This window comes from Globicephala melas, chromosome 3 (genome assembly GCF_963455315.2).
Source record: "Globicephala melas chromosome 3, mGloMel1.2, whole genome shotgun sequence".
In the NCBI taxonomy this organism is placed as follows: Eukaryota; Metazoa; Chordata; class Mammalia; order Artiodactyla; family Delphinidae; genus Globicephala; species Globicephala melas.
This window is the reverse complement of record NC_083316.1, coordinates 143320934-143347218: the sequence shown is the minus strand read 5'-3', so window position 1 is coordinate 143347218 and position 26285 is coordinate 143320934. Positions and strand designations below refer to the sequence as shown.

At 50.2% G+C, this 26285-nt stretch overlaps 1 protein-coding gene and 1 pseudogene across 1 annotated transcript in view; one reads left to right on the top strand and one right to left on the bottom strand.

The window, feature by feature from the left end:
• The window catches only part of WWC1 (WW and C2 domain containing 1), a 152254-nt gene extending 127391 nt beyond the window's left edge, over positions 1-24863 (bottom strand). Inside the window, exon 1 of the mRNA XM_030829984.3 lies at positions 24186-24863. Within this exon, the coding sequence (XP_030685844.2) occupies positions 24186-24304 (119 nt within the window). The 5' untranslated portion in view covers positions 24305-24863. The remainder of the gene's footprint in view (positions 1-24185) is intronic.
• LOC115838790 (ubiquitin-conjugating enzyme E2 variant 3 pseudogene) lies at positions 13855-14649 on the top strand (annotated as a pseudogene).
• Positions 24864-26285: the final 1422 nt, after the last annotated feature.

Here is a 26285-nt window from a genome sequence, read left to right as displayed (position 1 = left end):
CTCAACATCACTAATCATCAGGGAAGTGAAAATAAAAAACCACGAGATACTATGTCACACCCATTAGGATGGCTACTATGAAAAAAAACCAAAAACAGACAATACTAAGTGTGTTGGTGAAGGTGCAGAGACACTGGAACCCTTGTGCGCTGCTGGTGGGAATGGCAAATGGTGCAGCCATTGTGGAAAACAGCATAGCAGTCCCTCAAAAAATTAAAAATAGAACTACCATATGATCCAGCAATTCCACTTCTGGGTGCGTACACAAAGGATGTACAGGCAGGGGCACGAACAGATAGTTTTACACCCATGTTTACAGTGGCATTATTCACGATAACCAAAAGGTGAAAGTGTGTCCGTGAATAAATGAATGGATAAACAAAACATGGTGTAAACATACAATAGAATAGTACTCAGCCTGAAAAAGGAAGGAAATCCTGACACATGCTGCAGAGTAGATGGACCTGGAGGACATTATGCTGAGTGAAACAAGCCGGTCACAAAAGGACAAATCCTGTATGACTCCACTCACGTGAGGTACCTAGAACAGTGAAATTCGTACAGGAAGAAAGTAGAGTGGTGGTTGCCGGGAGCTGGGGGAGGGGAAATGGGCAGTGAGTGTTTAACCCGGATAGAGTCTACGTTTTGCAAGATGAAAAGAGTTCTGGAGACGGATGGTGGGGATGGCTGCACAGCAATGGGAATGTACTTAATGCCTCTGAACTGTACACTTAAAAATGGTTAAAATGAGGGCTTCCCTGGTGGCACAGTGGTTGAGAGTCCGCCTGCTGATGCAGGGGACACGAGTTCGTGCCCCAGTCCGGGAGGATCCCACATGCCATGGAGCGGCTGGGCCCGTGAGCCATGGCCGCTGAGCCTGCGCGTCCTGAGCCTGTGCTCCGCAACGGGAGAGGCCACAGCAGTGAGAGCCCCGCGTACCGCAAAAAAAAAAAAAAAAAAAAAATTGGGGCTGACTACATTTCTGAACTTCTGGATCTGAGAGAACACATTAAGTGCTGTGGCCTTTCCTTGGTCCACATGCCAAGCTAAAGAGGTGATTAGCAGGCTTAAACTACTGATTGCTAATCAGAAAGTTAAAAAGAAAAAAATCATTCTTTGTCAAAGAGAACAGGAACAAGGGGCCAATAAGCCCAGGGGTTATACAGTAAAAGCTGGATTATGCAGCGTAACCAGGCCCTTCCATCTTTTCATCGCTGCATTCTTGCCTGTGAACATGTTCTCCCAAAGCCTGCATTTTCATGACGTCATCGGGCTATTGCATTGCACTGATAACACATCATTCAACTTGGTGTGGCCCCTCACAAAGGCGGGCAGCATCCCTGAATGCAAACGAGGACATTCTGGATCATGAACAATTAGATCTAAACTGTTCCCGTACACTCGCCTCTCCCTCCCCACACAATCCTGCTTCTCTCTCTCCAGTGAGCGAGGGTACCAGGAAGACGGGAGAATAGGACTCTTTCTGAAAAGGCCTCTGTGCTCACCTTTCCAAATAGCTGTCGATCCTAGGAGGGCAGGAGGCAAAGAGGGAAATAGGAGAGGAGGTCCCAGGCGGGGAGCGGGGGGGTGCCTGGGTTCAGTGCCTGGGAACTGACAGGGAACACGTGCTCCGTGGGTCATCACAACCTGCCTGCCGGCCCCCCAACCACGGGGCCACATCTCTCGTCCTCACCGCCCGACAGAGCAGGGTCTGTGGGATCTGGCTGCCTGCAGACTCTAGGAAGGAGGCAGGATTCCAGCCACGGCTCCCTGGAGAGCTCGAGAGCTTAACTAATTCTCTAATCAGGACACGTGGACAAAACGCTCTGAGAAACGGTGGAGAAATGGTTAGCGATGTTATATCAACAAGCACCAGTGACCTCTAGGAGACAACGACGCAGCACTGACTGACAAGCACCCGGGGCCGTGGAGTCACAGAGCCCGCAGTAAAATCCAAGCCGCTCACCAACTTGCTGTGTGACCTTGATAAATTCTCTAGCCTCTCTGGGCCTCAGCTGCCTCCTCTCGAAGGCACAAGCGAAATGGTAAATGCATATAAAATTCCTCAGTAAGTGACAGCTGTCACAACCTCCAGCTTGGGGGAGGGGGTGCTGCAGCACTGAACAAGATTTTTGAACGTTACCATTTTCTGAATGTGAAATTTTGACCAAAGGATAGCACTGTACTGTCTTCCTCCTGGAAGGGAAGGAGGAAGGGTAATGTGGGGAGATGGGAAGAGAAAGAGAGTGGATTCAGAAATGACATCCTTATGAAAAAAATCACGAAAGAAACTCAGTAATGACCTTAAAACCTTATAATCCCTGACGCCCTCATGGAATTTCAGCAAACGTCTGAAGGATTCTGACAGATCCCACATTTAACACTGGCTGCTCCCTTCTCACCAGCTCAATGCGAGAAGCATTTATTTGCTGAGGGCCTACTGTGCACGGAGCCCTCAGCGGCTCTGCCCTGCCACCTATAATTCAGCCAATTCTCTTTCTCTTCCAAGAACCCAGGAAGGTTCCAACCCTACTTCAGACTGAGAGCAGGTGCCCTCACTCTGACTTCATGCGTTAAGAGGTCAGCCTGTCTCCGGGGCTAAGGTCCCCTGTGGTCACAGCAGTCTGGGCTGACCCTAGAGTTTCAAGCAGGCCAGGCCTTCCCAAAGTCACCTTGTCCCACGACCCCACGTATACACAGATAAGCAAGCAAGATCAGAGGAGGCACCCTGGACTGGTAAAGCAGGTTTCGGGGTGCTCAAGCTGTTAAGATTAAGGAAATACGTTTTGTTTTTCAGAGCAAGGTGATGGGCAGCATTCTTCAGCTCACAGGCACCTGGCTCTCCCTTCACCAACACGATTAAGGCAGCCTGTCCGGGGCTTCTCCTATTTTTGCCTGATTTCTGCTGGGTCAACGTTTACCAGTTTGGCAAATGGCAATTCGGAGCCTCCCACAGAAAACAATGGCAGCGGTCTCTGAGAAACGCTGGGGGAAAGGACTCTTGGGAGTTTCATGGTCCGATAGCTCTATTCTTTGACTCCTCCTGCCTTGACAAGGGGAGGGGGGTGTTGAACATTCTAGAGGCCCTGAGTTTGGCGTCAGGCTTGGGGCTGGCAAACCATCCTTGAGCCTTTTTTTCTGCTGGAGTTTTTCCAAAATGTAGATAGAGAGCTAGGTTTCCACTGGGGACGCCTCAGCCCCAAACAGGTGGGCTGTGCCCCAGGCCAGCCAGAGCCCTGGGCTCTCCTTGGGTCCGATACTTGCCCTCTGGCTCCAAAACTTGACCTAGGAGTTCAGGATGACCGAGAGAAGGACTGGAAGGTGGCGGCTTCCTACCGGGAAGCATCTACTCTGCGGCTTCACCGTTACCTCTCAGCTGCCTTCGCTCATATTCATTTATTAGTTCTAATTAGGCACAAAACTTTATGCTGGGCCTGGGGAGGCTCGGCAGGATGCGTTACCATTCAGCGGAGAACACAGGCAGGAGAGAGAAATGACGATGTGGCAGAGCCGTGTTAGAAGGGTGCACAGAGGGCCCCCTACCTGAGCTGGGACGAAGACAGCTAGGCAGGCTCCTGGGAAGAGGTGGCCCTTTAAGTGGGTGTAGCAGCACAGGGGGGGAGCACCAGCAGGCAGGGCAAGGATCCGGTTTGTGCAAAGGAAAGACAGTGCCTTGTGGGTAGGGGGAGGAGAGGTTTTTCAGTTTTATTAAGGGGTATTAGAATCGGCTGGGTGGCAGGTTAAAAATGCAGATTCTGGGAAGCCCCGCTGAGATTCTGATTCAGTCGTTTTCAGGTAGGGCCCCAGGAATCTGTGTTTTACAAGCTCCACGGGGGAGTAAGGCGGGAGGTTGGCCGATCACACTCTGAGAAACCCTGCCTTGAAGGAGTGGGGGAAAGAAAAAAGCCATTTGTGGCTTTGATGGGATATTGATTTTCCTGGAATGTTCCCAAAGGGACTTTGGACGGCTCACTAATGACTCGTTCTTCTGTCATTTTACATAGACACACATACAACATCCAGCAAACTGGAAATGAACGCAGGGAGGGTGTCGGGAGCCTTGCTCACAGTCGGGCTGTCACCCTGTTCCCGGGATGACGGTGGGTGTTATCTCGGGAATGTGTCCTGGCAAGGTCCACGCTTATGCGGTTACGGTGAACCGGGGCCAGGGAGCACTGATGGGAAAGCCCTCTGGCATCCAGCCACACCTCCCCACCGCCCTCATGCCAGGAAGGCAAGGCGGTCCACAGGGCCTCATACAGACTTTCCCTCCGGCCTGCAGCTGGCTGCCTGCCCCTCCGGCCCCCGGTCCCCCACCAGGAGCCTGCCCTCTCCTGCCCCAGTGCCGCCCCACTCAGGCTGCCCCTGGCTGGGTCCAGGGTTGCGCATGGGGGTCCTGGCTCAGCCGGTCCCAGCCTTGGCCATGGGCACTGTTTCTGCTAGCCCCCTCATGGCGGTACTTCTGCCCTGTTCTAAGCTAGTTCCAGGGAGCCTGCCATTTATTTTGCTGGCTCAAGCCTCTGCCTGGGAAGCTTACTGGGGCCCCCAGACCTCCTTGTCTTGCTCTTGCCACTGTTCTCTAAGGGCTGGAATTCTGCCTCTGTGATCTCTGCCAGGTGCCTGCGGGCCACCTCCTCATTCTGTGTTGCAGTTGAGAGACACTGCCCCTGCCACCAAGGGTTCCCACCTTCTGACTGCCCCGTGCACCCCGGAGACCACGTCCTGCCACCGTGGTGGACTTCTACACAGCCTGCCTCCACTCTGACCTCTGGCATCTGACCCCACTGGTGGGCATGCTGCAGGCTCAGGACCCTGTCTTTTCTCAGCAGGTGTGACCCCCCCCTTTCAACTGAGCCCTCCCCCACTCCCATCCCCGATCTGGCTTCAATCCCTTATTCCATGTGGGGCTGTGGGAACAGGCTGAGAAGCTTCTACCCCTCGGCAGTGTTTATACCTGGTTGTAAGAATCCACTGCTTCCTGATATTATCTGATATCTATATCGGAGCTAGTTAGAGGCACAGTCAGCTACAGAACAAAAAAACAAAACAGTGCTACGCAGACATAAGTAGTGTTGACTGGCCAAGGCTACTCAAACATTAACCTGCAAGGACCACTGGGGATCTTGTTAAAATGCGATTTCTGACTCAGTGGGTCTGAGGTGGAGCCTGAGATTCTGCATTTCTAACAAGTTCCCCGGCGATGCTGATGTGCTGGTCCACAGGCCCCACTTCCAGCAGTGAGAGTCAGGGTCACGGAAATGAATGGGAGCTTGCCACAGGGGATGAGGCCAAAAGCAGGGCTCAGAATCGAGCATGTGCTCAGCGAGAGTAACCACCAGGTCTCCTAACTGCCAGACATTCAGAACAGTTGACTCTGGAAGTTCTGAGAAAGAACGACCTAGGGATGCCAGCTGCCCACGGCCTCTCCTGAGAGGAGAGCTGCCGTGGTTGGTACATGACCTCTGAGCCCTGTTGTGATTTCTTGCACCAGGTGAATCCAGTTCAAGGCCAGCTCTGTCATCTTTCCAAATCAGCATCTCTCACAAGAATTTGAACCGGGGACACCGGGTTAGCTGTGGCTGCTGAGGCGAAGAGTTACGGGTCAGCTGGGGTTGTGAAGGTCATATGGGTCACCTGCAAACTAATGCTGTGATGATGTCATGGCTGTTAGCATTCTTAGGTATTTATTCTGAGTACTGCTCTCGGCTACGTGTCCTAAATAAGAGAATCCACGCTATAATTCTCACAATAACCCCTCAAAGTGAATGGCGGTCTAACAGCGTGAGCTCTGGAGCCAGAGAGCCTGAGTTTGAATCTTGGCTTTGCCACTTTCTAGCTGTGTGACGTTGGGCAAATTACTTAGCCTCTCTGTGCCTCCACTTCCTCATCTATAAATGAGGATAGTAACAGTACCTCCCTCAGAAAGTTAGTGTGACAGTTAATTGAGCTAATATAAAACACAGAGCAGGGCTTGGCACCCAATAAAATCTTGGCTATTATTCTTCTTCGTCTTATTTGTATAGAGTGAGGAAACTGAGGCTCACAGAGATTAAGTAGCTTGTCCAGGGTCACACAGCAAGTTCAAGGCAGAACTAATTCATAACGTGGTTTACGAACGTATGAACAAATTTCAGATTTGTTGTAGTCTGTCTGTAGGTTTCAGAGGTAGCAGAAACCATGACATGAGCGGGCCGACAGGAGGGAACAGAGGGACGTACGTGGAGACCGCTGTTCTTCACGGCCTCCAGCTGCAGCTCCTGCCATCCCGGTAGTGGGGGCCGCTATGCCCATCCTTAGATTCCTGTGAAATCTCTGACCTCACAGCAGCCTCTCTTTCCTAGAGCCATGTCACGTGGGCCTCTGTTGCTTTTGACCAGAACAGGCCTGGCTTAAAGTAGATACCCTCTAGCCAGAGTGGCACAGGAGATGACAGATGAGGGAAGGCCTCGTGGAGCAAGTGGTACCCAACGTGGCCAGTGAGGGAGGCGGGGCTTCAACGTACACAGATGGGCAAAGATGTTGGTTTGAGACCCGGACTGGATTCAGTTTTAGATTTGTGGTAGTTTGCAGTGCTCGCCTGGACAGAGAAGTGATGTCCAGCCGGAAACTGGAAATAAGCACCTGAGGTTTCAGTGCAGAGCAGGTGGTCGAAGGCCTGGCGACACAGACCGCCACTAGGGAGGAGACTGCACAACGCCTTACTCTCCTGGATAAGAATGACTGCCAGGAAAGGAGGAGAGCTGGCAATACGGTTAGACACTACAGGGAGGTCAAGGAAGATGCCGCCACAGGTCTCCTGGTGACACTCCTGGAACTTTGCTCAGAGAATGGGGGTGGGAGGAGGAGAATGGAGGGTATGGCGGGAATGGGGGTGGGGTGGGGTGGTGGGTATGGAACCCCTCTGTGTCCCTCAGAGAAAGAAGCATGGGGGAGGACTGAAGGCTTACTCTTGGGGAGAGAGCACCTGAGCACACTCTAGAAACCCATGGATGCCTGAAGAAAGGAAGAGATGTTTCTGAGGTGAGGACCAATAAATAAGCAGGCCAGGTTGTGGAAGAGGCTGAAGGGATTCTAGTCCTGGTCGAGTCTCTAGAATGATTTGCACTTGGAAACAAGTCTATTCCTTGATCAGTACTTCTCAAACCTAGGACGGTAGCAAAATCACTCAGTGGTTCTTTTTACAAAGGAGCCTGGGTTTCACATAATCCAGAAATTCTGATTATGTTGACCAGAGCCAGGCCTTGGAATCTGCATTTGAGTAACTCTCTTAGGAAATTCAGATGCATGTGGTTGACCAATCATGCTGCCTTGGGGGAAGAACAGAGCTCCTTGGCCAAAGTTAAGAAAAAAACACTGCTGGGACTTCCCTGTTGGCACAGCGGTTAAGAATCCGCCTACCAATGCAGGAAACACGGGTTTGAGCCCTGGTCCGGGAAGATCCCACATGCTGCGGAGGAACTAAGCTCGCGTGCCACAACTACTGAGCCTGCGCGCCTACAGCCTGTGCTCTGCAACAAGAGAAGCCACCGCAATGAGAAGCCCGCGCACCACAACGAAGAGTAGGCCCCGCTCGCCGCAACTAGAGAAAGCCCGGGTGCGCAGCAACGAAGACCCAATGCAGCCAAAAATAAATAAATAAATTTATTTTTTAAAAAAAGAAAGAAAAAGCACTGCTTCCCAGTGTTCACAGCAGCGCTATTTACAATTGCCAAGGTATGGCAACCTAAGTATCCATCAACAGAGGAATGGATAAAGAGAATATGGTCTACATGTACAATGGAATACTACTTGGCCATAAAAAAAGAATGACATTTTGCCATTTGCAGCAACATGGCTGGACTTGGAGGACATTAGGCTAAGTGAAGTATGTCAGAGAAAGACAAATGCTGTATGATATCACTTATATGTGGAATCAAAAAAATACATCAAACCAGGGAATAAAACAGAAAGAAACAGACTCAACAGACATAGAGAACAAACTACAGGTTACCAGTGGGGAGAGGGAAGGGGAAAGGCACAATACAGGGGTAGGGGATAAAAAAAAGGGGGGGGTTATTATGAGATTATATGAAATCACGTGTGTGAAACTTTTGAAAATTGTGAAGCACTACAGAAGTTAAAGAATCTTTCATTCAAAAAAAAAAGCGAAAAAAAAGAAAATACACTTGTTGCCACTACAGTGAGTGCCAGGATCTCCTGACTTGAATTAAGAAAACCTGGTTGAAGAGGTAGAGCAGTGATCACTATAGACGGATCCTACTTAAAGGTAAAAGCAAACAGCGTTTCTGACTACAGAACTTTTAAATTCCATAGCTGGATCTTTGGTGTCATTTACAAGACCTATTATTTTCTAATACAGCATCCTCTTTATCTTCCTAATCCGTAAGTCTTTTGTTCATGTTCTTATTATGTGTCCGTAAGCTCTATGAGGAATGATGTCTGTCTTTGGTCACTGCTGAACCCTCTTCTTAGCACAGTTCCCACCAGGAACCAAACACACAAAGGTAATGGCATTCTTTGTTTTCGATTCTACCCAACACGCAACAGAAATGGAAGGTAATTTGTGCACGGCTAGAGCCACTTCAGATCTGAGATGACCCAATTGACTTCTAGTGAACCCAAACAAACGTCCTGAAGGATGTGCTACCGGGCAAGCAAGAATGCTGCCGTCCAAGCCCACATGCCATTCAGACACCAAAGCGTCCGAAGGGAATTTGATTCCTGCTGAGTCTTTCATACCAAAGTAACAAGAGATGGGGCTACCTTGAGCACAAGAGTCTATAAGGAGGGTGAAACAAAGATGCTCATCACCACCAGGACAGGGGAATGTGGTCTAGGAAAGTGATCCTTGGAGGAATTTTGAAAAACTGACTGTACTCAGAAAAAGAGCTCGCTCACCGTGCTCGCTGAGAGAGGGACATCTCCGAAAATAGGAGCAGAGCAAACAGAAAGGTCTAGCTATCCAGACAGACCCTGAGCAACTGAGCGAAGTTGCTACTCAAGGAATCACAGTAGTGAAAGGAGCTATGGTCTGAATTACCAGAACAAATTCAGTATTGCTCTTCTTGACAGCCTAGCCTGGCCTGGCCTTCAGGGTGCAATGTGGCGGCAGAGAAAGTGGCATCCCAGTTCTGCCACTTATTAGCTGTGCCATCACTGGCAAGTTCTCAACTGCCTGAGCCTCAGTTTCCCCAGCAGCAGAATGGAGGTGGTAACTGTTCTCACCTCGCACGGTTGCTAGGAGAATTAAATTGGAAAATGCACTCAAAGCGCTCGGCTCAGATCTTTGCACTATCTAGAGTCTCAGCAAGTGTTGGCTATGATGAGTTCTTATCCACCGGCCACGATCTACATGGTGACAACATCTGCATTCCCCACTCCCTTGGAGTCTCGAGGACTCAGACGTGTGCATGAAATCCAGACCAAGATCTGCTGGGGACAGGCAGCAGCTGCCCACCCCCCAGACCTACAACTCCGAAGTAGCTTAGACCGATTTATTTAAAGGCATTTACTCCTGCAATGCGAGTTGAAAGATTTTCACATTAAGGCAAAGACAAGCCCAAATCAATTTGATACTTAACACATCAGGAAAGAAATAGCAAGACAGATCTAGAAGAGGGGAAATTACCAAACTGCAAGGTGCCTGACATCCCTGAAATATCTCCTTCTCCCCCCCATAGCTATTTTTTAATACTTCCTGAATCATCTTCAGTTTTCCATGTGGAACTGTGGAACTCTTAAATTTTAAAGCGCTTTACAAGGTACTTTAGCATAATCTCATTCAAACTCTACAAGCATTTTGAGGAAGGGATGTATTTACCTACAGTCGTGTTCTCCAATGTGGCTGTATTCCAGAGTCAACTGGGGAGATTCTAGAAATCCCATGCCCAGGCCAGACCCCAGACCAATGAAACCAGATTCTCTGGGAGTGGGGCGGGCATAGGTGTTTTTAGCACTCCCCCTCTGCTGAGTCCGATGTGCAACTGAACTTGAGAATCACTGACTGATCCTATTGTCCCGGAGATCCAGACACAGACTCCTATACTCCATTGTGGAAAGGAGACCAAGGGTCATTATTCCCCCCGTCACAGAGCAACGAAGACTAGGGCTCAGGAAGGCCAAGGGACTTGCTGCTATGAGGAAGGGCCACAAACAGAATCCAAAACTCCCAACTGGGGAGCAGCCATTTCCTGGCTTGGTGCAGTCCTACTGTGTGCCAGCCACTGAGCTGCCTATTAACAAGAACGGAGAGGATGTGGGTAGTCACGCTGTCCTACTACAGCATAAGGTGTCATGGAGCCCAGGCGAGGGAGAAGGGGAAGGCCTTTTTATACTTCATTTGTGAGCTGAATCTTGATGCAAAGATGTTAAGTGATGGTGAGGCCTGGTGAAAGAAGTGCGGAGGTCCCGCTTGGACAATACGGGTCTGGGGATTGATCATAAAATGTTCTCAAGCCAGTGAAGACCATTTCAACGAGCTGCATCGACCTGTGCTTGGAAGGCTCTTCAAACCTGGCCAGTTTTTGCCTGCGACCACTCACAGAATCCCTCACGTCATTCTAGCTGCAAACATTTGGCCAGTAGTTCCCAGACTTGAGGGGGCAGCAGAGTCACCTGGGATGCTCCTTAAAAGACAGCTCTCAAGGCTCCACCCCCCAGAGTGTCTGATTAGTAGGTCTGAGGTGGGACAGGAGAGTCTGCAGGTCTGACAACTTCCCAGGTGAAGCTGATGTCCTGGTTTGGGACCACATTTTGAGAACCACTCAGGCCTGGTGACCAGTCAGGAGGCTGAAGAAACACCCAGGGTCCTCCACCTGCGGCCAGCAAATATTTGTTTTATATCAGCAGTGGAAATAAACCACTCAGGCTGGTTTGAAATTTTTTGAGCTATTAAGATACCGCTTAGTAGTCCCGTCTAGCAAAGGTCTTTGTTGTCTGGGAAGATGTGTATCTGCTTAAGTATGATCCATTTTTCCAGAGAAATGAGAAGAAAGAGGTTTATGTCCAAAAAAATTGTGGTGCTCAAAATATATGAACTGAGCAGAAACTACAGAACTATAGATGAAGCTATCAAGGAGGCCTTAATCTCTGTCCAGACAGTGGAACTTAAATATAATGAGACCTCGAATTTCATTGTGGCTTACAAGGTAGCTTCTAATTTATTCCCATTTTGCCAGTGAAGAAACTGAGGCTCAGAAGGCTTTAAGTAGCTTAAACAAGGTCAGAGAACCAGCCAGTGGCAAGGCTGAGGATGTACAATCCAAGTCATGGTCAAGGGGAACAAGGCCTCCCTAGAGGGCTGTTGTGAGGATTCTGAGAGGAGAGCCTTGCCTCTTCGCCACACCTCATCTGCACTTCCTAGACTCGAAGTAAGACTGGGTTGGGGGGAAGGAGCCCAGCACCCCTTCCTCTGAAGAGCGGACTCGGCACAGGTCTCCTGGCTCAGCATCAGGGAGAAACAGGGAAGACCCGTGCCCTCTGCTCCTCTCGGCAACCATGGATACATAACTCCACACATTCTAATGTAAAGAGAAGTTCCTTCTGGCTTCTGGGATCTGCTCAGACCTCCTGCTTCCCCATCCTTTATTTTACAACGCGGGGGCAAACCCAACTGGATGTTGCCACCAGTCAGGCTCTGGGTCAGCAAAAGAACCAGAACAAAATTGCTCATAGCGATCACGGCGAGGCAGTTAAACAGCGCTTGCTTCTAAAGTCATTCCCTGTAGCTTGCTTAGCGTAAGAGGGAGGGCCAAGTTGCCTCACCTGCCTTCTTCAGTTCCCTGTCTGTAAAACAGCAAGGAGAGGGCTCCCCCCAACTCCCCTACCCCACCCTAACCCCCAATCCTCCCAGGTTATTGCGAGGATTCAATAAATCAACTGTTAGCGGTCTGCAAAGCAACAGGGCACAAAGCAGCAGCGTCATACGCTGGAAACACCAACTTCCAAGCCCCACGGCAGCCCTACTGACACAGACTGGGTGTGTGGGTGGGAGTGAGGGAGTGGGACCCGGCTTCACAAATCCTCCAGGTGATTCTGATGCTTCCCCAAGCTTGAGAATCACTGCTCTAGAATGTAAGCTCCGTGAGGACAGGATTTTTGACGGCTTAATCACTGCCAAATCCCCAGTGCTGGAACAATGTCTGGCATATTACAGACACTCTATTCGTTTACAGGCAGTCAATAAATATTTCTAAGTTGAGTCCAGATGAAACAGGAGAGGAAATAAACCAAGGTTCAGAGAGCCTGGCATTTCTATTTGCACAGTTTGATGACTGTCTCTCACTAATTTGTAGTAAATGATATGAGTTGGAGACTGTCTTATGTCACCCTTGCATTCCCAGCACTTAGCCCGGTGCCCAGCTCATCCTAACAGGCTCTGGGTAACACCGTAGGGAAGGCGCAAAGGTCTCTCAGATCCAAAGCCCAAGTTCACACAGCAACTACCAACAGGTGTCCTAGACAGGGCCATCCCTCCAGCTTCCTAAGATGGGTCAAAGAATTCTAGCAAATACCAAGCCCCCAGTCAGAATGTAATTTATCTGTTTGCCCATCTCCCTGGCCCGAAGGTACACCCCATTGTAGCAGGGACTTTGCTCTCAACGGAGCCTGAAGCCCAGTAGGCACTCAATAAATACCTGCTGAATGAATGGCCAACCCCTGGCTGGGTGGGACACGATAAACACCAATGCCCTTCTGCACCACCTCCATGCTAAAATCAGCAGGTTCTCAAACAGCTCTCCAACAGGGCACAGGGAAGCACGAGTGAAGGGCCAGGATACCAGAGCAGTCACCAATGGATTCCAGAGACCTCCAGTTCCCACAGCAGCCGTTTTCACTCAGCCATGACCACTGCAACTCATTATCCCTGCTTCACACACTGCCCTGGTGCCAGCTCCCTGGCAAGAGTCACTTTACTTCAGAAATTCCAAACGAGGGCTTGCCTCTGATAAGACTAGGGGGAAAAGAATTTATTGGTTTATTTACACAATGAGTGCCCCAAGGTGGTTTGCAAACCCTGATGTCAAGGCGGCTCAGGTGAGCCCTGCTTCAGCAGGAAAAAACTTGAGTTGGCAAGGAAGGGACAATGGTTCTCGTTTCTCTACCAAGGCAAAGAAGGATAAACTAGCCTAACTAGTCACAGCTCCCATCTGAGAGCCTGGTGTGTACCAGGCACTGGGTAAGACCCACCATGTCTGAGGTCCTTTCATCTCCCCACAACCCTCTGGGGTAGGTAGGTCCTACGCTTACCTGTGTTTTACACAGTAGAGAAGGGACTTGTTCAAGGTGACTTACTATATGTAAATGACAGAGACGGGACTTGGTGTCCTCTGGAGATCGTCAGGAAGGCCTTATCTACTGCAGGGAACAGTGTGGTATGTCAAACCAAAGTTCGGCTGGAACCACACAAACATTTTCCTCCACAGTGAGCAAGGTATATATGCTCATAGATGTGTTATTTCTCTGTAGTTACAAAGGTCCCTTTTCCTTTGCTCCCTTCCCCTCTTCCCTTCCTCTCTCCAAATTCACTGAAAAAGACTGCAGTGGTGCAAAGAGTAAGGCTTTGAAATCAGACGGACCTAGATTCAGATTCCAACTCGGCCCCTTTCTACCTCTATGACCTTGAGTTTGTCACTTGGCTGTTCTTAACGTCAGTTTCCTCATCTGCAAATTGCCACAAAAATACCATGAGCAACAAACTGTGTTTGGCCCACACGAGCTACTGGATAAAGATGACTAAATATAACTATTAGCATCGTGATCACCAGAGGCCAGTTATGGTTGTCACTGTTAGTGATACAAATGCACGTGTAAGAAATTCCTGGACTAGAACCCGACTTGTGGTCCTGGCTGGAGATGGAGCTCAACAGTGAGGGTGTGAGGCGACTGCTTACAAGTTCAGGGATCTAACTATGGAAGAACTGAAGACTGTAAATATGTTTTTCCCACATTGCAGATATTCCATGGATACCTATGTTTTCAAAGATAGTTCCCAGAAAAACCTGCTGAATTTCACTGGCACTATTCCTGTGATGTATCAGGCCTAAATCTGTCATTGTTGGATGAATTAAAGAAATGATTGCCAAGTTTCAAGAAGAACTTCCCCTGTATTCTCTATCATCATCTGATGCGGCACAGCAGGCAGACTTGCTAGCCTATATTGCAAATCACTGAAGGTGTCTCAGATATAAATTCAAAGAACTGGGCAAATCATGAGAATAAAACAGTCAATAAAATTACCGCGGTTGGCAGTGGAGAACTGGAAATTGCCTGCACATTAGCAATTTCAGCAAAGGTGGTGATCTTCACAGTCAACTCTCTGGGTAGTTCTCAGTCCTACCTCGACGTGGTACAGAGAAATGTGGATATGTTCAGAGCCTTTGTTGCAGCTCTGGGACATTATCGTCCACATGGCATCCTGCTCGTTGCATCTCAACCAGCGGAAATCATGACCTATGTGACGTGGAAACTGAGTGCATTTCCTGCAAATCGAGTGATTGGAATTGGTTGCAATCTGGATTCACAGAGATTACAATATATTATTACAATGTTTTGAAGGCACAGACTTCAGCAAGAGAAGTATGGGTTATTGGTGAGCAGGCAGAAGACAAAGCCTCATCTTCTGCCATTCTGACAAGCATTTTATGCTAGTCAGATGATCAACTTGCAGCTTCCCGAAGGGTTCATGCACTCTCATGCCGCCTTGCCTTTGCACCTGATGCTTCCTTTCCCAGAACATTCATTAATTTGGCGGAGTCCTGCTTACCCTTCAAGACTGGGCTTGAGGGCTTCCCTGGTGGCACAGTGGTTAAGAATCTGCCTGCCAGTGCAGGGGACACGGGTTCGAGCCCTGGTCCTGGAAGATCCCGCATGCCACGGAGCAGTTAAGTCCGTGCACCACAACTACTGAGCCTGCACTCTAGAGCCCGTGAGCCACAGCTGCTGAGCCCGCGTGCCCCAACTACTGAAGCCCGTGTGCCTAGAGCCCGTGCTCCGCAACAAGAAAAGACACCGCAGTGAGAAGCCGGTGTACTGCAACAAAGAGTAGCCCCTGCTCGCCGCAACTAGAGAAAGCCCGCGCATAACAACGGAGACCCAGTGCAGCCAAAAATAAACAAATAAAAATAAATAAATAAATTTATCAAAAAAAAAAAAAAAAGACTGGGCTTGACTGCCACCTCTCCCAGGAAGCCTTCCCTAATTCTCCAGGTTAAGTAAGTTCATGCCTCTATTATAACCACTATCACACTGTGTTACAATTGCATATTTACTTGTCTCTTCACCTCGACAGACTGTAAACTCCTTAAGCTTAAAAGGCCTCAGTAAATATATTTTGAAATTAATGAATGATCCTGATACCACCTCGTTGTATCCAAAGGTCATTCATACTATGCCCCACCAAATTAGTCAGTAGAACATGTGCTTTGGAGCTGCTATTTCTAGCTGTGATATTGAAATCATATGTAAACCGCAGATAACTCCTTCGAATGGTGTTTTAGAAACCCAAGGGCTGGACCTCAAAACAGAGTGTTAGGTCATCTGCTTTGGGCATCAATCTTACCTAAAGGATAGGTGTTATATGTAATGGAAAAGAGAGATCACATGGTCATTTTTTATTAAAATTTTTGGGGTCAGGGGATTACTGCTTTTAAGGAGTAGAACCAGAAAGATTAGGATTGATTAGATGCATGATTTGAAAGGGATTCTTAAACTAGGATAAATATACATTTAGGAAGTGTGGAGAGTTGGGCAGTAAATGAACAAAAAAATGAAACAATTCAGTCCATCTAAATTTAACTGAAAATCCTAATGACTGTGTCAGAAGCAAATTTGAACACAGTGAAGCTTTCTCCCTCTCTCCAAACATTGTTTTCTCATGGCTCTTATAGGTCCAAACTCAGAGGAAAGATAAAACGTGATTATGTGTGTGATATATAATGGCAGTAATACTCATAATGAAATTCCAGACTCCTTTGTGTCTTTTGTCTTTTCTTATACCTACCTTGCCCTTTTTATTTATCTTTCCAAGGTCTGTAAATGCCGTGTTCCATTTAGCAGACGTTTCTCTGCAATTTTCTGTATATTGTGAATATACTAATAATGTGCCACAGTTTTGTTTTAGAAAATGATTCATGTATAGCCCTTCCATTCCAGTGAAACATTTTTTAAAACCCCTTAATTCGTCCACATGTATTTATATTTTTCATGGAACAGTTTTTGGGTTTGCTTCTTTTTTCACTTAACATAAAAACTTTTAAAACTTTAGAAATTCCTGGACTACACAACGCCATGCTCAGAGAGCCCTAACTATCCAAGAAAAGCCACGACAGATGCAGGATTGGAAGGCTGTCCCAGGCTCATCTCATCCTAGCAGACACCTGATGCCTGGATCTTGATACTTCATCCTTCCAAGTCAGGTATCAGTCAGTGGATCCTAAGGGCATCCCAGAGACAAATCAAACAAGTAACCGCCACTGGGCGGGGAGGAAGCCAGCGTGGGGACAGTCTGGCTGCCACCAAACCAGGCCCGGCAACAGCAGGCAGCCGGCTGGGGAAAGTCAGCAGCTGCCGTTGGCCTGGTGTCCTGGCTGCCAGGGAGTGATGAATGGAGCAGGGGAAGAAAAAAGCCAACAAAGGTGTCCCTAATCTTGATGCGGCTTCATTTTTTTTTTTTTTTTTTCTGGCCGACCATTGAACGAGAACCTAAGCCTGGGTCCTTTTTCTTTGCCAGACATTTGAAACTGAAAGATCCCATTTCTCTCCAATGGTGAGATGTCATGGGTAGAAGCATTGAAGAGGCAATGGGGGTGGAGGTAACCCACTGCACTTGTCCTTTTCTTCCCTCCTCCCTGCTCTCTCTTCTCCACTCCCTCTCCCCTGTCTAGCATCTTTACAGAATGTTCTGCGTTCCCCCCACACAACAACAGTGAACGCCCCCCCTTTATTTTGGCAGGAGCTTGTCTGCCCAGGAGCTGGAGGCTTAATGGCCCGCTGGTGAAGGTTAAATAACAAAACGCCACTGTATCCAGTTTCTGAGTGTTCTCTTCTTTTATCTCACTCTGAAACAGGGATTCAGGGCAGCCGAGAAGCTTGTCAGTAGCAGTAACTAGAGCCTCTACCTGTTCCACCTAAAGGTGTGTGGCCCACGGGCCCCTCCGTGCTGGGAGAGGCACGGCATGCATTTTTCACCCAGACTCAGCCCCCATCCAGCCCTCAGCCCTGTCCAAGTGGAAGTACTAGGAGATGCTACCCAGGCCATTTCTCCAAGAGGAGTGGGTTTCTCTTATCCAGGGCCCCTCGCTGAGCCAGGGGCAGATCCCCATAGCCTGGAGGCAGACGTGGCTGGAGACACTCGGCACAGACAGCTGACTGCAGTGAAGTTGGCACCCCCTGCAAATGCAGCCAAAACCCGACTGAGGCTTCCTGCATCCAGAGAGTTCTGCAGCAGCATGCCGGCCACGTGCCAACTCCCACTTATTCTAGCCTCGTCTCTCCTTATGTGCACCTGAGCTGGGCGTTCCGACCTTCCCAGTAACCAAGGCAACCTGATTCGCTTCTCTTCAAAAGGGCAGTGTTGCACAGCTCCCAGGGATCCCAGGGGAGTGGGGAATCAGGTCAGTTTGGCGAGGCCAAAAGCGGGAGGGGTGGTGACAGGGAGGCGCTGCCTTGGCTACTAAGTCCCTGGCCTTTGGGAGCATTTACCCGAGAGACTCGGGAACGACTCTGAACTCTCTCTCTCCACACACCGCATCCTTCAGAGTTTCTCTGTCTCCTTCTCTGTTCCTTCCCTCCCTCCCTCCCAGAGCTCTGGTTAGCTGGCTGCTCCCAGAAGGTAGACTTTGTGCCCGATCGTCTCCTAAGCTGCCATGTGGATCTCATTGGCTTCTCTGATTAAGCCTCCTTGGCAAAACACCTTTCCCGGAGATCCACAGCAGGCTCGCCTCAATTTAGGAGTAAATGGTAACTTTCCAGCCCAGCCTGTCAACAGGGCATCTGGAGCCCTGAAATGGCAATAGCTAATTCGAGTGTGGATTCAGGAGTTCAACCAGCTGGGCCCCAATCCTGGGTACATCACCTACTGGTGGTGACCTTGAGCAAATATAAATGCTTAACCTTTCTAAATCGCTGTTTCCTTATCTGAGGATGGAGAAAATAACAGTACTTACCTTATATGGTTGGCAAAAGGATTAAATGAGATCATAATATAAAACACTTGGTGCGCAGCACAGACTACATATTAGGAGACTTAGCATTTATTATTATTTTATTCATCTGTGGGTTCCAATGCCTCTTATTTCTTCCTGTTAGCTAGACTAGTGCTTTTTAACCTTATTTCTTTCTTAATGAATGATGTAAGATATTCCCGTGCATTGCAGACTCCCCTGAAATGTGTAGATCATAAATTCAAGCCTTGGAAGGAGAAGAGAAGTCCTCTAATAATTGTAAAGGCCCAAGCTAAAGGTATTAGTGGATCATTAAAAGCAGAAGCACAGGGCTTCCCTGGTGGCGCAGTGGTTGAGAGTCCGCCTGCCGATGCAGGGGACGCGGGTTCGTGCCCCGGTCCGGGAAGATCCCACATGCCGCGGAGCGGTTGGACCCGTGAGCCGTGGCCGCTGAGCCTGCGCGTCCGGAGCCTGTGCTCCGCAATGGGAGAGGCCACAACAGTGAGAGGCCTGCGTACCGCAAAAAAAAAAAAAAAAAAAAAAAAAAGGCAGAAGCATGGAGAATAGAGGCTTTGGGTAAATTCCCTGGCAGGCTGGTTATAATTCCCACTTAAGAAAGCTTGTCAGAATGTAAATTGGTGGAAAGTGACATTAGTCCGACAATAACCTTAAATCTATTTAAATTGATTATAAAAACAGTAATGCACTTGCAATTGCTGGTGCTTTAACTGGTCGACATATAACACATTCCTACGACACGAGTCAGAAATGATTGCAATGCTATGAAAGAAACTTGCTGGTCTGCATAGTCAAAAAGGATTACAAAGAATAAACCACACGCATAACATATTCTCAAATTATTACCGTGGATGAGAAGAAACTGGGTCTGATTTTTAGGGAAAAGTTTACATAAAAGAAAGAAGAAAGGAGACCTCTACTAGACTCAAGGTTGACATTTGCTGTGTGACCTTGGGCAAGTCACCAGTCTCTGAGTCTGTTTCATCAGTGAAATGAGAGGGCTGGATTACATGACCAGAAAGGTCCATCCCAGCTGCAAACTGCTACAGAGCTGGATGGAGACTCAGTCTCCATTTGACTTAAGTATTTCCTAAGTACTTCCTAGTAAAAGCCAAAAGGTTTGGCGTTCCCAAGTGTCTCCTGTATGGTAGGTTCTGTGCTAGCTGCCCTACGTGATTGAACTTATTTTATGCTCATAATGGCCCTTGACAGTTTATGCGCATCACCCCATCCTAGAGAAGACAAAATCAAGGCTCAGAGAGAATATGTAACCTGCCAAGGTCACTCAGGCAGCAACCAGCCGATCCAAGATGCCAGGATTCAAAGACTCAACCTCTTTCCATTTTCTACACCACTCGCTGGATAGCCATGGCCTGGCGACACCGGAATGGCAGCAGGTAACTGAAATCATGCCTGTGCTGGCCCCATGCCCCAAGGCCAAATTCCTTAGGCGGTGGAGCAGAGGTCTTAATTCAGCAACGGAGTCCAGGCAGCTGAGTGGTTAGAAATTTGGGTTCTGGAGTCGGCATGCCTGGCATTCCCATCTCAGCTCCTCAGAAGCTGAGTGGCTTTCCCCAAACTTAGCCCCCCTGAGGCTCGGGTTTCTCAGGCAGATAACCTATTCCCAGGGTTGTTAGGGGAATTCAAAGAAGTTATCCGTGGAAAGCTCCCAGCAGACTACCTGAATATAGTACATGCTCAATCATTATGTCCCACCTAGCTAAACAGGAGGGCATCCAGGGAGCGACGAGCAGTTTTTAAGTTAATCTCTGGCAGGGGTTATGAACCCGGGGTCTACAAACGCCCTGAAATTATGTGCCAAAAGCCATGTTCGTGCTTTTCTTCAGGAAACATCCTTAACCTTTGTCAGATTCTTATAAGGGTCTGTAACCAGAAGGAGATTAAGATCTTTTGCCTGCTGGAGACCCAACGTCTTACACTATGAATCATTCCTGAAATAACAGCGTTGGCAAAAATTCCTCCTCAAATCATGAGAGAAGTTGCTGGGTTCTCTCAACATGGCCTCCCAGACACGTGGGCCTCTAGCACTGATCACACAGCCCCAGAAACTGTGCCCACAGAGCTCCCAGGTGGTTCCTAGAAGAAGGTCAGAAGACAAACCCCCCAATGAGCAGGAATTAGGCTTCAGGAACCCTCCCCAGCAGGGCCAGTTCCAACAATCCATTCTTCCTCGGAGAACAATCAGTGTGTTTGTTGTTGCATACCTCCAAGTTAAATATACCCGGAATGCTGGCTCTTTGCTGGAAGCTCCCAGAAGCACCCAGGGTTACTCTGCTAAAGGCACGCTGCTCCACAGCCCGATATGCAGCACCTGATTCCCCACAGACCTGTCACCTTCTCAGACCAGCCTTGCCTCGGGAGGAGCCCGTGGTGCTGTTGGAGCCTTTGGCCCAGTAGGCAGGGCCCGAGCTGCCCAATGGCCCCTCTCCGGTTGTTGGGACAACCATCCTCAGGAATTTCGGCCTCCCTGTCTTCCCCTGGGTGAGAAGGGGAGAGAGCTGGCAACCCCCCAGTGAAAGGGGAAGCTGAAAACTGGATTCCCTACCCCCAGCAGCCTCCAAGCCGGACAGCACACAAAACAGCTCAGGCCCAGAGAGAGGAACGTGCCAGGACATTCTTCAGGGTTGGTAACCCGAAACGCTATTCTGTTCTCTGCGGCTAAGAAATCACTTTTCTGACTGAAGGACCATTTGACTTACTGCTTTTAAATTCAGGGGAATGGACAGGTGTATCTCCTTGATTCAGATAAGGAAAAAAACCAAGACAAATGGGCGCGCGTGCACACACACACACACACACACACTCAAGGAGCAGAATCTTTTTTTTTTTTAATTTTTTATGTGATATTTTGTTTCATAGCATTAACCAGCTGCAGAGATGTAACTGCCTTGGCAGAATTTCTCTCCCCTAACTCACCACCCCAAAGAAGCCTGGCGCTTTTCAGCCTTGTTAAACGTTCTCCTCCTCTCAGTCCCCTCACCCTCCTGCCTGCCGTCCCCCCTCCCAATTCTGCCATGGAGTCAGGAGGGAGAAGGCGAGATCAAGCCCGAATCAGCGAAATCCTATCTGAGAACTGGCAGGGGGCTTAGAGACATCTCATCAACCTTCTTCTCTCACCGAAGGAGCACTTGCACCTCAGAGAGGTCAAGCGATTTGCCTGAGGCCACACAGGTAGGACGAGAAGGCAAAACTCCCTTCTGGGGTGTGCAGGAGGGAATTCCAGGGAGTCAGAAGTGGATACCCTCTGCTCAGCTCTTTCCCCAAACTTTCAAAGTTGGCTCACCACAACAGTGAGCTCAGAACCCCTCAGCGCCCCAAGCTCAGGGGCCCTACCCCGGGCTGGTGCAGGTGGGATGACCAGCAGATATCAATACAAAGATGCAGCATTCAAACCAGTGGCCTACAACGCGGAGAGAGTCAGCAGCTCCAGGAAGTGCCAATGTGTTTTTAATGCCTGCCAATCTGCCTAAAAACACAGGCTACACAGCCCTGTTGCTGGAGCCGTGGACAGGCCCCAGGAGTGAACTCAAATATAATGGCACTGTGGTTCCCCCCCAACACTGTATTTTTAAAGGTTCCCTAGTACTGGGGGCAATAGATATTACTAGTTTCCCCTTTATGAAAGTGGCTAAAAAAACTTCAAATTGGGTTGATTTAAAGTCAAATATTAAGTAAGCAATAACACAGGTGGATATAGCAAAAAACGTGGTCCACATAATACTAAAATTTGGGAAATTATGCTCTAGTCAAGTCAGTATCCCACAGAAGCTATACTGCTTGCCCTCTTCCAAGGGTAAAAAATGACCGTCGTTTAAGAAGCCTTCTACAGCTGTGTTATCCTCTCAGCAGCCCAGAGAAGTTCCTAGATGCATGACCTGGGCCGAGTTAGCAGTGTCCTCGACATTCAACTGCTAACAGCACACTGGACTCAGTAGCTGCTGGGACCTAAAATATGGGAGGACACAGAAACTTGAACTTGTGCCTGTATTAGGAGAGGACAAGAGACTGTCCAGTTCACCAACACAGCAACAGAGTCCCTGGGGCAACTGACCCTGAGGGGGGCATGGGGAAGGAAAGTGAGTAGGACCACAAGTGTGGAGGTTAGAACTTCAGAGCCGGTAAAGAACTCGGCATAAATAAGGCAGAGGGGTGGAAAGATCAAAATACAAGCAAATCGCACCTCCGGGCCTCAAAGTTTGTCTCACGTTTGAAAGTGGGAGTTGGGCCTTGATCTTCTATGTCCCTTCCAACTTTGAAGAGTTCCACTGTTGGGCTTCTCTGGTGGCGCAGTGGTTAAGAATCCGCCTACCAATACAGGGGACACGGGTTCCAGCCGTGGTCGGAGAAGATCCTACATGCCACGGAGCAACGAAGCCTGTGCGCCACAACTACTGAGCCTGCGCTCTAGAGCCCACGAGCCACAAGTACTGAGCCCACGCACCACAACTACTGAAGCCCGCGTGCCTAGAGCCCGTGCTCCGCAACAAGAGAAGCCACTGCGATGAGAAGCCCGCGCACCACAACGAAGGGTAGCCCCCGCTCGCGCCAACTAGAGAAAGCCCGCACACAGCAACAAATATCCAACGCAGCCAAAAGTAAAATAAATAAATTTTTTAAAAAAAGAGTTCCACTATTACTCCTTCCCTTCCAAGTAAATCATTTGCCTGACAAATAGGGAAACTGAGGCTCAGAGGTAAAAGCAGCTTGCCCACGGGACGCTCTCCAGCGTTAAAAATTTCTCTTCCGGATTAAATTGATGAGACATTCAGCGTCGTACTGAACGCAGAGGAGGTACCCAGTAAATGCTGAATGAATGAACCAAAGTGCTCACAGAAACCACGAGGAATCTCAGCTCACATTTTCTTTCTGCTTTTTCTCAACCTTCACCTCGCTACACACCCCATCCTGGACTTCTGGAACCTCCATCCCAACCCCACAGGATGAAGGGTCCAAACAATTCACCTCCATTGCTTTACAGGCACCTGACACCCAAGGTCACAGCGACCAGGTGAAAATTCCGCATTCCTGAGGCACTTTGACCACAGAGGTGACTGCGGTCCCAGAGGGTGGTCCTCCCCTCCCCACAGGATATTCATGGGGAGGGGGGTGCGTGTGTGCAAAGAAATGCCAAGCGGTCCAAACCAGGAGAAAGTCTGGAAGCTAAGAGCCACACACTCCACCTGCCTCAGCAAAAACAAATCCGGTGCTCCAGCGGGCCTGGTGCCCACCAAGGTCAGGACGCGCTGGTGCAGGGCTGAGAAGCCGCGGTCCCCAGAGAAAGGGAGGGAGGAGAAAGAGGGATGGGCAGGGCTTTGCGGAGGCCTCTCACCTCCATCTACATCCTAACAGCTTCCAAGTTGCCGTGAGATTCCTGGAGAACCGGTCTCCCCGATCAGACCTCCCCCGCTCCTTCCTTTCCTTCCCTCTCTCGGCCTCCAGGCCCCCAGACTGCTCCCCTGCTCCTCTCAGAGCCGCGGAGACACCTGTCAAAAACCACACTCCAGGCTGCCTTCCCCTGCACGCACGCAGTGTCCTTCCTCCAGCGGTCTCCCACTGAGTCCTGGGTCCCTGCCACCCGCTCCAAACCAGATGCTTCCCCATCCCCCCCTCTTCCCCCACCCCGTGCTGGGGAAAGCCTTCCCGGGAAGCCCCAGCATCGCTCGGCTAGGTTGCTCCCCCAGCCCCCGCCCGACCCAACTAAGGGGAAGCGGGGGGCGGGGGGCGGGGCTAGAGCTTAAGGTCAAAACTCCGGGCAGGTGCCGCCTGGGGCCTGAGTCCTCATCAGAGGAAGGCGGTGGCGGCAGCCTGGGCCAACTCACTTGGCCGTCCCCTCCTCCCGGCAGCCCACCCGGGCGGTCCAGAAGGGGATGAAGGTGGAGCGTGTGGGGTGCGGGAAACCGAAGACGCTCGCCGAGCTCCTCGGCATCCCCTGCACAATACCGGCTGGTGGCCCGTGGGGCAGGAGGGGGCCTCTCGGGGTCCTACCTGTCCCGCGGGTCGATCCAGCTGGTAGTGCGGCTCGTGTGGTCTATGTAGTAGACCTTGCCGTCGAAGTCGTGCGCCTCCTCCCAGCCGTCCGGCAGGGGCAGCTCCGGCCGGGGCATCTTCCCGAGCGCGGCCCGCGCTCCCCCATGCAGCTCCCGGCCGCCGCGGGGGCCCCCGGCTCAACGGCTCCGGCCGGCTCTTTTCGGCTCGGGCGGCCGCCGAGGCACCATGATCTGGGGAGTGGCGCCCGCGGACTGGGGGCCCTAGTGAGGGCCGGCCGGGGTGGCGGCGCTGTCCATGCGGCCCTGCGGCCCCGGCCCGGCGCCGCCCGCTCCTCCCGCCGCCGGCCCTCTCACGCTGCCATGTGCGTCCGCAGCGGCGCGGTGCGGACCCGGGTGCGCGCCCCGCCGGCGTGGCAGAGCGAGTCGAGCGCAGCTGCCGCCTGCCCTCCTTCGCGGCGCGCGGCGCCCTTCAGCCTCCACGCCGCCGCCCGCCGCCCGCCGCCGCCTCTTCCTCCCCCCAGCTGGGTGCTATCCCTCCTCTCAGCTCCGCCGTTCAGCGAACGCTCGGCTTGCGACTTCTGCCTCCGCCAGGTGCGGCTCGGGCGGTGCAGGTAACCGCGCTGCCCCGGAAACGGGAGGCGGAGCACCGGGCGCCAGGGTTCCCGCGTCCCCTCCCCGCGCCCAGCGCAGCGAGGGCGGGTCCTAGGGCTCGAGACGCGCCCCCTCGTGGGATAGTCCCAACCGCCGGCTGCTCCTGCCGGAGGAATGGGAGCCCGCCCCTTACCTGGGTCCCTGACCCAGACTGGCGCCCCAGGAGGCTAGAGCAAGACCCGCTCTCCCTCTGCTTCCCAACGCTCCTGGCTCTCTCCACTCCGAGGGTCCAGGCTCTTGCACAGGTGGCACCAAATCTTACAACTCCCCGCTTCTCTCATGTAGAATCAGGAGTCAGGCAAGAAGTGGTTAAATGGTTCTTGCAAATCGGGGAACATAAGTTTTCCAGGATCTCTGATCCCTTCCCCCAACACACACACCATCTGTCTCCCTCTTATTCTATTCTTCTCCCCACGTTGTTTCACCCATCCCCCCACCCCTCGTATTTGCAAATGTAGCTGGCTTTTCCCCGGGACCGTAAAATTAGGAATGCTATCAATCTACCCCACCCCCCTCGACCCCGGAGGACTTCCAGGCGGTGTCAGGGAAGCACTCTGTAAAAGTAATAGTAATGACATTGTTGTTGTTCATTAAATTGAATACTTAACCTGTCCCAGGCAGCTTCCCCTGTGTTCTCCTCTGCGATACTATTTGATATGTTATAGCTTTGGGGGAAGGGGGTTACGAAAAAGAAGAAAGCAAGCAAAGTAAAATTCCATGTTGAAAAAAATGAGAAGAAAATTTAAAAATCAATATTGCTTGAGAAATTAAAAATTTGTAATTACTTAATTAAAGTTAAGGATCAACTGGCTGTCTATGTCTTCTGACTGTGTCTTTAACCATTTTTTGCCCTGGATATATAGCGGGGAGGTGAACTGGAGGAATGAAGCCCAGTGTGGTGTAACCTTTTGTCTGAGCCCCACAGTCTCCCAGAGGAGCCAGTATTCTGTGTTGTATGGGCCAGGGTGTGCTGAGCAAAGGGGAGAATCCCATGTTTGTGGTCTCATCTTCTTTTGTTAGAGAAGCCCCACCATGGCAGCTCCTCACCTCCAAATGCCTTCTGCAAAGCCAGTTACTTCTTAAGGCCAGACTCATGGGCTCAGTATTTGGCCTTACCCTCCCTCCCTCATTCCATAGATGCCATGCACAGAAGTCCAGAAATGTGGGCCTCAGACTGGCCTCACAACACCTAGAAGTAGGAATTCCCACTCCTTTTATGGGGAGATTCCCATAGCCCTCTGCACTGCCTCTGCTTGGGCCTCAACTTCACTATGTATAAAATCCTCACATTAGTGATGAGGGCAATAGCTCAAAATTAAAGTCAACGTGGTGCTAGGTGCCTCACACGCAGGATCTCATGTAAGTGTCACAACACCACTCTGGAATAAGGAATACAACTTCTTATACCCATTTCACTGATGAGAAAACTGAGGCTCCAAGATGCTAT